This window comes from Tachysurus vachellii, chromosome 9, assembly GCF_030014155.1.
Source record: "Tachysurus vachellii isolate PV-2020 chromosome 9, HZAU_Pvac_v1, whole genome shotgun sequence".
NCBI lineage: Eukaryota > Metazoa > Chordata > Actinopteri > Siluriformes > Bagridae > Tachysurus > Tachysurus vachellii.
The window spans coordinates 3696765-3711764 of NC_083468.1; the positions used below are offsets into that span (position 1 = coordinate 3696765).

General features: G+C 37.8%; 1 protein-coding gene across 12 annotated transcripts in view; it reads left to right on the plus strand.

Moving 5' to 3' along the window:
* The window catches only part of LOC132851833 (ryanodine receptor 1-like), a 101109-nt gene that overhangs the window by 59455 nt on the left and 26654 nt on the right, over positions 1 to 15000 (plus strand). For 7 of the 12 annotated variants that reach the window (XM_060878865.1, XM_060878868.1, XM_060878871.1 and 4 more), the window contains 17 exons: positions 1578 to 1638; positions 2291 to 2417; positions 2533 to 2641; positions 3428 to 3509; positions 3624 to 3754; positions 4913 to 5233; positions 5630 to 5870; positions 6202 to 6289; positions 6609 to 6701; positions 7511 to 7525; positions 11972 to 12142; positions 12490 to 12549; positions 12749 to 12883; positions 13690 to 13802; positions 13904 to 14000; positions 14092 to 14198; positions 14294 to 14345. In XM_060878865.1, coding sequence (XP_060734848.1) covers positions 1578 to 1638; positions 2291 to 2417; positions 2533 to 2641; positions 3428 to 3509; positions 3624 to 3754; positions 4913 to 5233; positions 5630 to 5870; positions 6202 to 6289; positions 6609 to 6701; positions 7511 to 7525; positions 11972 to 12142; positions 12490 to 12549; positions 12749 to 12883; positions 13690 to 13802; positions 13904 to 14000; positions 14092 to 14198; positions 14294 to 14345 — 2003 coding nt within the window. The remainder of the gene's footprint in view (positions 1 to 1577; positions 1639 to 2290; positions 2418 to 2532; positions 2642 to 3427; positions 3510 to 3623; positions 3755 to 4912; positions 5234 to 5629; positions 5871 to 6201; positions 6290 to 6608; positions 6702 to 7510; positions 7526 to 11971; positions 12143 to 12489; positions 12550 to 12748; positions 12884 to 13689; positions 13803 to 13903; positions 14001 to 14091; positions 14199 to 14293; positions 14346 to 15000) is intronic. The other 5 variants (XM_060878866.1, XM_060878869.1, XM_060878875.1 and 2 more) reach the window with 1 other exon arrangement.

The following is a 15000-nucleotide window of genomic DNA, read 5'->3' on the forward strand; positions in this document are numbered from 1 at the left end:
AGATCTTAAGAACTTGATCTTTTACAAAAAAAAAAAAAAATTGAACCAGAGAAAAACAGCTCCAGTTTTATTTGCAGTATTCAGCATGTGCTTTGTCATTGCAACCATTGTGACCGTAGTCATTGTCGAGCAGTTCCTTTAAACCGAAGCTTTATTTCATAACGGTCTTAGAATTAGAGAGCACAATGCTGTCCGGTTCTCCTTTCTTCCATGACTGCACTTAGAAAATGAGAATAATAATTAAAGGTGTGTTAATAGCGATACTGAAAAAAAATTGAAAAAAAATGATAAAAATGCTCTGATGAGATAATATTTTTGATATTAACATGCGATGATATTTCAGTCTATCCAAAAATAAAGGCAAAATCAAGCAAACTCTAACATATTCGGAGGAGGGTGACGTTTTAAAAACGACAACAGAGTTTCTATGAATTTAAGCCAAGACATGTCGTGTGACATCATCACAACAGGCACTCACCCCAAGCCTTGTTCAGTTCATGTGTGTGGAACAAAAGTACAACACATACGGTATGTGACTGCGATATAAACCAACTGTGAAAATCTCCTCCTCCCGGAGGAAGAACTAGAGCATCATTTTAAAATACAACACTAAAAAAAAAAAAAAGGAAGTGAGTGAAAACAACGTCTGTTGGTCCAAAGGATTCTGATACAATGAAAAAAAAAAAATCTTTATTTATGAAATAAATAATGCAGAGAGATATTGTGCTTTTAAGAGTTAACTTAAGTGTTAAATGTTTTTGGACGGAGTGTGTGCTAAGTTTTTAGCAGTTCTTTGAATTTGGGAGAGACACAATATAACAAACATGGTGGAAAAAGTACAATAAAATTTTTATTGACGTTCCTGATTGTTAGTCACTGATTTTGGTATCAGTTCTCAATCTGGTTCTGAAATAAAAATGTATTAATTCATCAATAATAATAATAATAATAATAATAATAATAATAATAATAATAATACAACTATTATTATTATTATTATTATTATTATTATTATTATTATTATTATTATTATTAGCTATAAACAAACAAGCAAATACATGAATAAACCTCACCAGCCATAATAATAATAATAATAATAATAATAATAATAATAATAATAATAATAATAATAAGCAGTACACAAACAAAAACAAGCAAATAAATAAATAAATTATAATAACAACACCACTAATAATAATAATGATAATAATAATAATAATAATTATAATAATAATAATAACAACAACAACAACAACAAAACAACAATAATAATAATAATAATAATAATAATAATAATAATAATAATAATAATAATAATAATCTTATTATTATATGTCATCTTTCTGACACTGAAGGATGCTTAGTGACTTGGCATGGATAAATCATACTGGCAAATGTTTTCTACTAATCAACAATTTAACATGTCCTCAAAAAAAAAGCAACACTAATTCTTACACTAATCCTGATTTAAAGTGAGCAGTAGGATTAAGTTCTCAGTGAAATGGGGTGCGATCTTCAGTGCTCTATTAAAGGAAACTGTACGTTCGACTGGTATTCATGACATGTGTTGTGTACAGGAACTGATGCTTCAGCAGTGGTAAACTGCTTACACATCCTGTCTCGTTCACTGGATGCCAGGTACGGTGGAGATGAGTTTGTAGTTTTTATATTTTTATTTCTGTAGCTTGTATACTGTTGACCCAAGCTGTCTCTTTTTTACTCAAAAAAAAAAAAAAAATACTCATAAATATGTATGTACAGTGACTGTGCACTTTAATAGGAACACCAATACACCTGCTTATTTATGCAGGTATACAGTCAGCCAATCATGTAGCAGCACAATGAATACATTTATCATGCAGATGCAGATTGAGAGCTTCAGCTAACGTTCACATCAAACATCACAATAGGGAAAATAATTGACCTGTGACATTGTAGTTGGTTATGTAGTATTTCATAAACTTGATGATCTGCTGAGATTTGATACAAAAACAACCGCAACAGGTCTGAGAAGTGAGAAAAAAGATTGCTAGAATTAGAAAGCTACCAGGAAAGATATAGTACCGCATCTCATCACGCTTTACCTCCATGGTGAGCAGAAAACAGGGACACTTAAAGTAGAAGATCAGCAGATGATCGTGTCAGGTTCCTCTCCTGTCTGACATGAGATCTGGAATCTAGCTCTCATGGTCACAGGCTCAAGCTGGACAGTTGAAGGTCTTTATTTTAGATGATTCTAAAACTTGTGAACGGTCACAAACCAAGTAAAGTAAACTTCCTCTCTCTGCAGAACTGTGATGAAATCCGGACCGGAGATCGTAAAAGCAGGCCTCCGTTCATTCTTTGAGAGCGCTGCTGATGACATTGAGAAGATGGTTGAGAACCTTAAACTGGGCAAGGTGTCCACCAAGAACCAGGTGAAACAGACTTCAGACGTCTTCACTGCTATGTTAATGCAACACAACCATATGATTGTTGTAACACAAACCACTGACTATCTGACTCACTGCACACATCTTTGTGTCTTTACAGGTTAAAGGTGTGTCTCAGAATATTAACTACACCACCGTGGCTCTGCTGCCAGTGCTCACATCCCTGTTCGACCACATCGCTCAGCACCAGTTTGGCGATGATGTCATCTGTAAGTCTGAGTCACACCAACGCTGGCAGACATTCATGTTTTAGCAGCTTAACAATGTAGCTTAATTGCAGGACATACTATCTTCTCATCTTTCTTTCTTTCTTTCTTTCTTTCTTTCTTTCTATCTTTCTTTCTTTCTTTCTTTCTTTCTTTCTTTATATGTCTATTTATTTTTATCTTTCTATCTTTTTTCTATCTATATTTTTTTCTATTTCCATTTATTTTTATATTCCTTTCTATTTCTTTTTACATTACTTTTGATTTCTTCTTCTCTCTATCTTTCATTCTATATCTGTTGTTTCTTCTTCCTTCCTTCCTTCCTTTCTTCCTTCCTTCCTTCCTTCCTTCCTTCCTTCCTTCCTTCCTTCCTTCCTCTTTCCCTACCTTCCTTCCTTCCTTCCTTTGTTCCTTCCTTAACTTTCTTCCTTCCTTCCTTCCTTCCTTCCTTCCTTCCTTCCTTCCTTCCTTCCTTCCTTCCTTAACTTTCTTCCTTCCTTCCTCTCTCCTTTCATTCCTTCCTCCCTTCCTCATTTCCTTCCTTCCTTCCTTCCTTCCTTCCTTCCTTCCTTCCTTCCTTCCTTCCTTCCTTCCTTCCTTCCTCTTTCCCTACCTTCCTTCCTTCCTTCCTTAACTTTCTTCCTCCTTCCTTCCTTCCTTCCTTCCTTCCTTCCTTCCTTCCTTCCTTCCTTACCTTTCTTCCTTCCTTCCTCTCCCCTTTCATTCCTTCCTCCCTTCCTCATTTCCTTCCTTCCTTCCTTCCTTCCTTCCTTCCTTCCTTCCTTCCAGTGGATGACTTGCAGATATCCTGCTATCGTCTCATGTGCAGCATCTACTCAGTGGGTACAGTAAAGACCCCACATGCTGAAAGGTGAGTGGAATCTTCTTCTAGTTTTTACGTTTAAATTGTCAGAAATGTAACACCTTCATTCATGGCTCATGTCACATGAGGTTTATTAGGTGTGTGTAATGCTCTATTTCCCAGACTGAGGCCTGCTCTTGGTGAGTGTCTGGCTCATTTGGCTGCTGCTATGCCTGTGGCGTTTCTGGAGCCTCAGCTTAATGAGTTCAACACATACTCAGTCTACACAACCAAGACACCAAGAGAGCGAGCAAGTGAGCATCAGTTTCCTTCTCTTGTATCAATCACGCTCTTAAAAAGAGGTTTCTCTCTATGTTGAACCCTTTGGAGAGCAGTGAGATGTTCAATACGGTGTGCCATTACTTTTGGAACTTTCTCTATGTAGAAGTATTACATATTACCGTCATACACAGTAAAAAATCCAGTGAAATGATTTTAGGACAAATAAATGAGTCAAAAAAACAAAAAAACAGTAAAAATATAATATGATAAAATAAAAATAAACAAAGGAATAAAGAAATAAAAGAAATAAAAAAATATAATTAAATGTCAAATAATAATTATTTTATTTTAAATATGTACTTTAACAAATATTACATTTGTTAAATGCTTCAAAATGAAATAAATAATAATAATAATAATAATAATAATAATAATAATAATAATGATAATAATAATAATAATAATAATAATAATAATAATAATAATAATAATAATAATCAGGGGGCACGGTGCCTTAGTGGTTAGCACGTTCGCCTCACACCTCCAGGGTTGAGGGTTCGATTCCTGCCTCCACCTTGTGTGTGTGGAGTTTGCATGTTCTCCCCGTGCCTCGGGGGTTTCCTCCGGGTACTCTGGTTTCCTCCCCCGGTCCAAAGACATGCATGGTAGGTTGATTGGCATCTCTGGAAAGTGATTGGATCTCTGGAAAGTCCCTAGTGTGTGATTGCGTGAGTGAATCAGTGTGTGTGTGTGCCCTGTGATGGGTTGGCACTCCGTCCAGGGTGTATCCTGCCTTGATGCCCAATGACGCCTGAGGCTCCCCGTGACCCGAAGTAGTTCGGATAAGCGGTAGAAGATGAATGAATAAATGAATGAATGAATGAATGAATGAATGAATGAATGAAATAAAAAGGAGGAATTTTTCCATCATAATTTTCCGTGTTGCTTTTTCAACACTGCACTCGTAAGAAATAAAGGCTACAGCAAATCTGAATTTTTCTATCTGAAGAATTCAAATCATTATGCATTTCTTCTCATCTTAATAATGAATGTGTTTCTGTGTGGTTTTGATTAAAAAATAAGCTTCAAATTAGCTTGAATTTTAGAATTTACTGTAACTCAAAATAAGAATATTGAGTAAAGTGTTTATACAGTAAACCTACAATCAGTCTGTCCTCCTTGGTCTTTAGTCCTCGGTCTCCCGAGTCAGGTGGAGGAGTTGTGCTTGGACATCCCAGAGCTGGATGTGCTCATGAAAGAGATCGGTGACCTGGCCGAGTCTGGAGCTCGTTACACTGAGATGCCTCACGTGATTGAGATCACGCTGCCCATGCTGTGTAACTACCTCCTGCGCTGGTGGGAACGAGGGCCTGAGAACTTCCCTGAGCTCGAAGGCCAAATCTGCACTGAGGTCTTTTCTGAACACCTCAACCAGCTGCTTGGCAGCATCATGAAGATCGTTGTCAACAACCTGGGCATCGATGAGGCCTCCTGGATGAAGAGACTTGCCGGTTAGTGTGTCACACGGGTTAAACCTTATTAGCAATTTATTGCTATTATTTCTGTTTCTTCTTGACCTGAAATCTCTGACATCATTTTTGTTCTTGTTTACTGAAGCAAGAAACAACACAATAATTAACATGGTGTTGGTAGCACAAATGTCTCATCCTTTAAATGCATTCAAAAAAAATTGCGATTTTCCTAGAATGTCTTATTTCTAAGTGTTCCAAGGAGTAGCTGAAACACTTCTAGACTCGTACAGTATAATATTTCTGGAAGCTTTCTCATGAATACTATTTAATCTGGAATACTGTGACACGTTCTGCGTCGGTTCTGGTTATTGAACAGAATAAAATAACCAACGTTATTCATACTCCTGCACCAACATCCTTTTTTTTCTCGTTCAGTTTTTGCCCAGCCCATCGTTAGCAGAGCCAAGCCAGAGATGCTAAAGTCTCACTTCATCCCTACTATGGAGAAGCTGAAGAAGCGCTCAGGGAAGGTCGTAGCTGAGGAGGAGCAGCTGCGTATGGAGGGCAAGACGGAGGTGGACAGCGAGGAAGGCACGATCCGAGACGAGTTTGCTGTGCTCTGCAGGGACCTGTACGCTCTCTATCCACTGCTCATCCGCTACGTGGACAACAACAGGTGCTGTGCAATAGACATTGGTGCAGTGGTGGCTCAAGCGGTTCAGAGTTTAAGCCTCAGCACTGCCAAGCTGCCACTGTACAGAACTACGTACCCCGTACACTGTACTGTAAAGCTATGTGTCAAATAATGCCTTCTATGCTATTCTATAGTTTTAACCACCAGCTTATGTGTTTTTAAACAGCCATAAAACTGATATATAAAGATTAGCTTATCGTTCTGTAACGAACCCCTTGTGCAAGGTTAATATTTAAATGTTCTTTCTGTTTCTGTGCTAAAATCCAAGCGTTTTGTTGTGTTTGTATGTTGTGTTTTTTTGTTTTTTTTTAAGAGCGAGATGGTTAACCTGCCCTGATCCTGATGCTGAAGACCTGTTCAGGATGGTGGGAGAGGTTTTCATCTTCTGGTCGAAATCTCACGTGAGTCTACATACAGTACATGTATCTTTTTTAAAGCCATCGTCAGAAACGGTGCCTTTAAGGGAACAGAAATCCAGCTCTAAATGCAGGGATTGAAAATAGACAGAGGTTTTATTAATAAAACAACAAAGAGGATAAGGATCAGACAAGGCAAACACACGAGAGCACAAAAACTTAAACAAAAGCATGTGGCTCAAAACGCCCCCTAGTGTTCTAGCAGGGAATCGTCCAAGCCATCATGACGGACTTCTTGCCTTTTTATTATGATTTCCTTACTTAAAGCCACCAACTGTTGTTTGTGCTGTTCTGACCTTTGCAGAACTTCAAGCGTGAGGAGCAGAACTTTGTGGTGATGAACGAGATTAATAACATGTCTTTCCTCACCGCTGACAGCAAGAGCAAGATGAGCAAGGTGAGCACACTGTCGTTCTTCACAGAGCTCGACACCACGATCTTCTTACTCTGCGTTAATTCTTCCCTTCATTTTGTGTTTTTGTTTTATTTAGATGGATATATATATAACCATGAATCCATGGGCTTTCAATTATATACATCATGCCTTGCATAAATATTTACCCCCTCCCCAAATATTAAAAATCGTAATGTGCGTGATTAATCAATAAATCTTTCAAAATTTTGTCAAAATGGAAAAGAAAATCTAAAATTCTTTAGTGAAGTCTGGAAAACTTCTGGAAACGAGTCCCTAAATTATCGATCAACCGATTTTTGAACTTCTAACAGACCCAAAATTAATCTATTATAGAAAACTGGACTCCACCTAGAGGAAAACCAAGAGGCAGAGGGAAACGGTGGTGAGGGTGGGGGGGTGTATACTTTTGCAAGCCACCATTTTCACAGATATATTTAGCAGTATTTTGTTAGATAAATGACATTTTCTTCTGTATTCTATTTATTGTGGATTTTTAAAGTGTGTGCTAATGTTTAATAGTTTTCATTTTGCCTCAGAAACGTAGCTCAATCAGATTGTAGTAAAATACGTCGCTAAAAAGCAGCGTAACCATTAACCGTTTATTATTTGTCATCATTTCCTCGCTTTATTCTAAAGAAAATCTTGTCACTATGCCAAAGCGATGTTTCTTCTTGTTTGGTGTTGCCGTTTTGTCTTCATCTTTTGTGTCGGAATACACAACGAAGCCAGGATGTTAACCGTGAACTCTGTATGTGTGTGTTCTGTCCTGGTGTGGACTCCGGGTTCTCTAGGCTGGGGATGGAGAGGTCAGAACACACTTGTGCACGACAATAAGCTGTGCTGTTTCGCATGGCACCACATCGCCGAGGCTTTCTATCAAACTTGCACACACACACTGGCACCTAAGGAAAAAACAACACTTATACAGACGCACACACACACAAGCTTATTGAAAATCCACAGCGATAAATCTGGAAGCTTTTCCTTAATCCCTGTGCAAATTCTTGACCGATCACCACATTTTGCGACCCGTTGGATGCCAGGGTGTGTGTGCGAGCAGGCGTTTGATAAAGCATTTGATGAAAGTTCTCAGCTCTAGTTTGCAGGATCAGGATCATGGCACTCTGTTCAGCTGCTGGTTTTGCTGCTGGGTTCGAGTCCCATTTCCCTGCCGATGAGTTGATGAGTTTGATGGGTTTGATGGGTTTGATGGGTTTGCCACCTGCTGGATCTTGTTTCTTATTTCTTTATTTATTTATTTATTCATTTTTATTCTTTTCTTATTGCATTTTCTTGTTTGGTGGTGAAGCTTCCTTGCAGGGTTTTCCGTTGATAACCTGATCTTTCTTAGTCATTCTTAATGCAAATACAAACACGTCGTTGCCCAACATATAAGTCCAAAATATTTTCTACATCGTGAGTGTGGCATCATGGAAAATGTGGGTATTTTGTGGAGGGGTGGGCATGACTTTATAAATTCATCCCATTTCTCATCTGATTACTGACCCCCCCCCCCCTTCATTCTAATTCACACGAAGCCTTGTACTCCTGAAATACCTTTCCATTTGAGGTCATTGACAGATTGTAGATTTAGGTACAGTAACACTTTACCTGGTCTCTGTATCATAAGAGTTACACGAGCACATAGTTGTAAAGATGTCGTGTGTCATAAGCTGTCACGAGTCGTCACGACGTGTCTGTTAGGTCCGTAAATATTTGGACGTTGACATACTGTTGTTATTTGTTTTTTGTTTTTTTTTAATGTTATACAAGCTGAAATTAATTATGATGAAATAGAATAATGATGTAATGTCGGAATTCCAGTACGTTTTATATAAAAGACCCAAATAAAAGAAACAGCGTCACCTGTGAGTGGGTTGAAGACACATGAGGAGTGAGAACAGATCGAGTCTTTATTTTAAGCAATTTATTCAAAGCAGAATTACAAAGGAGTGACTGGGTTCAGTGAGAGATAAGACGTGGTGCTGGAGCAGGCGGCTTCTTGGAGGATGATTAACAAGGGAGCGGTGCGGAGGTCTGGAAGCCGAGCGGGCGTATGGCAGTGCCCAGGAAGCTGGCAAACTGTGGCAGGCTCAGGGCACGTTGTCCTTGGGGTCCAGCTGTCGCTCTGTGAATAACAAGAGAGAGAAAAGCATGTTAGTCTGACCAACAGCTCCTCTCGGTGTCGTGCCTTACGCTGCTCAGGAAGAGAAGAAGACCAAAGGATGTGTTAGATGATGGCCAAACATATAGTAGCTCAGTGGTTATAGCATTTGACTGCTTCCTGGTTAAGAAATCCTCCTTAACATCTGCACAAAGACTTCACAAGACGTAAATCCGGAAGATCAGATTAGAGTCTATAAAACATCTGCATAAAAAAACATGTAAACTTCTGGACCAACATCCAGAGGACAGATGAGACAAAGGTCATGATGGTCAAAATGATGGAAAGAGAAAAGCTTGGAGAAGTGAAGGAACTGCTCCTGATCTCAAGCACTTCATGTCATGTTGTGAGTCTGCGTGGTTTCCTACAACATCTGCTCATATTCAGCCAAATGTTTTAAATCTTATTACATGTGACCTGAAGGACACTTTGAAATCAACCCAAAACCAAGGCAAAGAAGAGAAGAAAGAAGGGAAGAAACCAAGTGTCTGTGTGTTCCAGATTTCAGACAGTTATTCACTGCAAAGGATGAAGAATTTATGACCATGTTTAAAAAAAAGGGGTCAGATATAAAAAATGCTGTAATTCCTACAGACGTCACCAGATGGCGATGTAACTTAAATTCTGAAAGTCTGTCATTGAGCTGTTTGTCTAAATATTTAACCACCTGACTGCTATAGAGTTGTGTAGCAGCTACTGGTGTAATGATACATATTATCATACGATACGATATCGCCTCGTCTCAATACCATACGTTCATCCGACGTTCATCCTACGTTATCGCAGACAGTCGCTCCTTCACCAGAACCTCGCTTTCTTTCTCTTATGAGCTAAGAAAAAAAAAACAGGTTGCTTTTCACTCTACAGAGAAACTACAAAAGCTGTCTTTCCTTAAGATTTGTCCAGTGGAGAAAAGCTAAGATTCTGTAGCACTGACACTGGAGACTCCTTCCTATATCGCTCTATACGTTTTATACAGAATCTCCTTACAGAAAGCTTCACCATGGAGAAGAGAAGCCTTTATTTTGTCACATAGTCATTACAGAACAGTGAAATTCTTTCTTTACATATCCCAAAGGAGGTTGGGGTCAGAGCACAGGGTCAGCTGTGATACAGCGCCACTGGAGCAGAGACTGTTTAGGGCCTTGCTTAAGGTCCCAACAGAGGGGCAGCTTGACAGTGCTGGGGCTTGAACCCTGATCAAAACCTGGAGTCGTAACCAGTTGAGCCACCACTGGCACCAGTGAGACCATGCCAAGCTTCCATTGGTTGCAAGGCGAGACCACATTACTCCACCTTAATCTAGCACCATATCAGTCGTTGTATTACAACAAGTATTGTACCTCACTCTGTTAGACCAAGTCCATCTATAGTCATAAACCTCGCATCTATTTTACAGTAATGTGGTTTTAAAGATAATAATTGACACCCACGTCTCTGTCAGAAAGGAATATGGTCATGACTGTGGTATAAAATATCTTATATAATCGTAATAGAAGAAAAAACTCATGACAGCATTTGCCATTTTTTCATGAGACCTGTATGACACGGATATATCAGTGTTACTACACAGCGTTAAAGTGCTCCCTAGAGGTAGCTGATGATGTCACCCGTCTCACCCTCACCACCCTTTTTAAATGTTTATGGGCTTATATACTGTATAGTATAGTCTTGATTTAAGGAGGCTTGAGAATCACACACTGGAGGATGATCATCTCTGGTCCTTCCTTGCCTAACACACACAAGCACATGCTCACACAGCAGCAGATAACAGTCAGCAACTGGGTCCTGCACCTGCAGCGGAGGAATGCATGCGTCTGTGTGTGTGTGTGTGTGTGTGGGTGTGTGGGTGTGTGGGTGGGTGAATGAGAGGCTTTGGGGTGACACTCTTGTAGCCTGCTGCTTGTTTTTGAGTTTGCTGTGTAACTGCACAGGGGAACTAACACTGGAAACGTGTCACATGTGCAATGATGCAACACTTTCTCTAATCCGCTCTTTCACCTCTTCTAACCTCCGCTGCCTTTAATCTGCACTTCCCCAACTGCGCTACACTGTTTACTGTGATGGGTTTTAATGTCTAACATCTGCCTGACATGCTGCATGGTGTTAATTAACTAACACTAAACTTTCCCCCAAAACACAAATCACCCTCATTCCTTTTTGCAAAATAATGAAAAGGGAAAAAAAAAAAAAATAAAACATGAAAATGCCACATGGTACAAAAGTTTTAAAATGGGCGATGTAGAAATATTTTAAATTTAGTAGAGCTATATTCAGATAAAAATAGTTTTGATCTGAAAAATTGTAATCTGTTTTTTTCTTCTCCATCAGTTTTTTTTTTGTGCTAGATTTTTTTATTTATATCTATATATTTTTTTTTACAATATGTACGAGGGTTAAAATAAGAGCATCGTAGAAATAATGTATAATTCAATATTTTATATTCAGAAGAGAATAACTTATTATATATATATATATATATATATATATATATATATATATATATATATATATTTTTTTTTTTTTTTTTTATAAATATTTTTACTTTCCTTAACGTTTTTGCAACATTATTGTGGTTGATATTTTAAGGTCTTTTTAACTTCTTTTTTTTTTTTTTTTTTTTACAATATGTTATGAGGGTTTAAATAAGGGCATTGTAGAAATATTGTAGAATTTGGTAAATATAGCTGATATTTTTTGAAGCTGATAATAATAATAATAATAATAATAATAATAATAATAATAATAATAATAATAATAATAATAATAGAGTTTGTTAGGAGTTTTTCTTTTTTATTGTTTTATTGTTTTTGTAACTATTTTTGTGGTGGATTAAAAAAATCTTAACTTATTGTGTAATTCGATATTTTATATTCAGGTCACATAACTGATACATTAGATATCTTTTTATTTTGTCATTTTCCTTCATGTTTTTGGTTTTTAGTATTTTTATAGTGAACTTTTTTCTATTTCTTAACCCTTATTTTGAACACAGTCCCTGGGCAAAATAAACGCATCCCGTATTCCCAGGATTAAGACTCCTCAGGAATGTTCATGGTTGCTTTCTAACTATGTGAGATCTTCCCAGGGTGGTGGTGCTGATGCGGAGCGTGCGAAGAAGAAGCGTCGTGGTGATCGCTACTCGGTCCAAACCTCGCTGATTGTAGCTGCTCTGAAGAAACTCCTGCCCATCGGGCTGAACATGTGTTCTCCTGCAGATCAAGAGCTCATCAACTTGGCCAAGATCCGTTATTCTCTGGTAAAGGGAGACTAATCGCTACCAATAAGAGAATAAAAGCATTAGGTCGAGTCATTGGAGAGATCATTACAGATCATTTCCAGCATATAAGACATTCGTTACTATTGACATTCTGTATTACAAAAACTGCATTAATAATAAACCTGCGATTTGAAGCTGCTGTTAGAAAATGAATCAACATCTTCTGAACAGTCTGATATAATTGCTGTTTTATTTATTTATTTATTTATTTATTTATTTATTTATTTATTTATTTAGAGCTCACTTTGCACTTCAGATGAAAGAATAGAGGATGAAAGTATTCAGAGAAGGTTATTAATGAGTCTCTATTTTTCTGCTTATTACAGAAAGACACAGATGAGGAAGTGAGAGAGTTCCTGCAGAATAACCTTCATCTGCAAGGCAAGGTGAGAATAAAGAAGTGTGTGTGTGTGTGTGTGTGTGTGTGTGTGTTATGGGTAGAGCTGTGGATCTAGGCCCAGTGTGTGTGTATGTGTGTGTGTGTGTGTGTGTGTGTGTGTGATATGGGTAGATCTGTGGATCTGGGCTCTGTGTGGCTGTGGGTGTGTGTGTGTGTAATCTCATTCTCTCCGTGGCTGTGTGTAGGTGGAGGACCCCTCCATGCGCTGGCAGATGGCGCTGTATAAAGAAACCTCAGGCAAGGCGGAAGATGCTGAAAATCCTGAGAAAGTTGTGAAGAGAGTTCAGGAAGTTTCTGCTGTGCTTTACCACATCGAAGTAGTAAGCAGGACACACAGGAACATCCCTGAAATATCCTAAACATCTCACAACCTTATTTTATGTTAGTTTTAGATAGAACTGTGGCAGAGGAAGTTCCATGATTTTTTAAAATGACCAATAAATCTGTAATGAATCTTCTGAGACAGATGGTGTAGGACCCATGTGCAGAGCTTTAATTAAACACAGAGAACAATAACAAACGTAATCCAAAGGCATGGTCAGTAAAGCAAAAAATAGTCCTGTAACAAAAAAAATCTGTGTGGGAATAAATAAGACACATTAGGAGTAATGGGAAACAATAGTAGACCTAGCAGCGCCCCCTAGTGCTCTGACAAGACATAGTCCCAGTCTCTGATATACAGTACTAACACACATACTTAAATGACACATCTTTTTTTTTTTTTTTTTAAGTGCTAACAAATATGTTATAAAATCCAGTGTTCAGTAATACACAAAAAAAAAAGAATGTTTTCAGTCAGACATATAATTTACATCGAAGTACTACATTTCTCAACCAAACCGTGATTTCATTGCTTTTACTAAACAGAATTTAAACATGTTTTTAATGACTTGACTGAATGATGTACAGTATAACTAATAATTAGATTTTTTTATTTCATTATATTTTTTATTTAATCATAATTATATTTTCTGTGTCAGATGTTTCTGCTAGGAAGTGTAGTGCAGTTGCTAAGCTTTATAACGTAAGATCGGGATCTCCACGGACAGGACAGGAGCGCTTTATTATTGTGATGTTGTGTCAAATATTTCAGATTTGATTGTGTTTGATTGTTATTTCCTATCAGACTGAACACCCTTTTAAATCCAAGAAGATGGTCTGGCACAAGTTGTTGTCTAAGCAGCGGCGCCGGGCCGTAGTGGCGTGTTTCAGAATGACTCCACTCTATAATATCCCAAGGTTCTCTTCACACACTTAATAATATTTGCAAAGCATTTCAACAATATTTAAGAGGCACTGTGTTTCTGTGTCACTCATATCTTTCTCCGTGGTGTCTAAAGGCACCGGGGCTCCAACATGTTCCTAGACGGTTACAAGCGCAACTGGTTGGGGAATGAGGGCTACTCCTTCGAGGATAAGATGATCGATGATCTGTCTGTGAGTGTGTGTTCATCTGCTTTTCTCTCGCACGGTTTCATACGACAAGGTTAGCTGTGGAATTTCCGGGTTTTGCTTTTTTATTATACAGAAAACATTGGAGGAAGAGGAGGAGGAAGAAGAAGAGACCGAGGCCAAGCCAGATCCTCTGCACCAGCTCATTCTTCATTTTAGCCGCACAGCTCTCACTGAGAAAACGTAAAAGATTTCACTGGATTATCAGACATGACTAATTCTGCTCTAATCGAGGGAGTTGTATCTGTTACTTACATCCGCTCTTGTTTTTCCTGCAGAAAGCTCGATGTAGATCACCTGTACATGGCGTATGCTGATATTATGGCAAAGGTAGGCATGGTAAAAACAAACAAACAAACAAACAAACAAACAAACAAATAACAGGCTCCAGTATTGTTCAAGGTGAACTTTAATATTCCTCCCATCTCTCTCTCTCTCTCTCTCTCTCTCTCTCTCTCTCCCTCTCTCTCTCTTTCTCTTTCGCTCTCCCTCTTTCTCTCTCTCTCTCTCTCTCTCTCTCTCTTCTCTTTCTCTCTCCCTCTTTTTCTCTCTCTTGCTCTCACTCTCTCTCTCTCTCTCTCTCTCTCTCTCTCTCTCTCTCTCTCTCTCTCTGTCTGTTCAATGTGTTATTTATTTAGTATTTATATAGTATATATTGAATGGTTATTTTATTAGTTTGGAAATTTATTTATGTTTATTTTGTTTGTTTACTTGAGTATTTGTTTATTATGAGTATTCTTTTTATTGTTGTTTTTATCAATTTTTTTTTTTCAATGTGATATTTATTTATGTATTTGTTTGTTTATTTATGGCATACAGAGCAATAAAGAAAGAAATAAATTAATTAACAAACAAATAAATAAATAATCACGCTGTCGTTATTATTATAATCGTTCACATTGTTGTTTGTTTGTTTTTTTGTCGCATGTGTTAATTGTATTGATTCATTTCTTATATATTTGTTTGCTGCCCTTTGGTTTGTTTG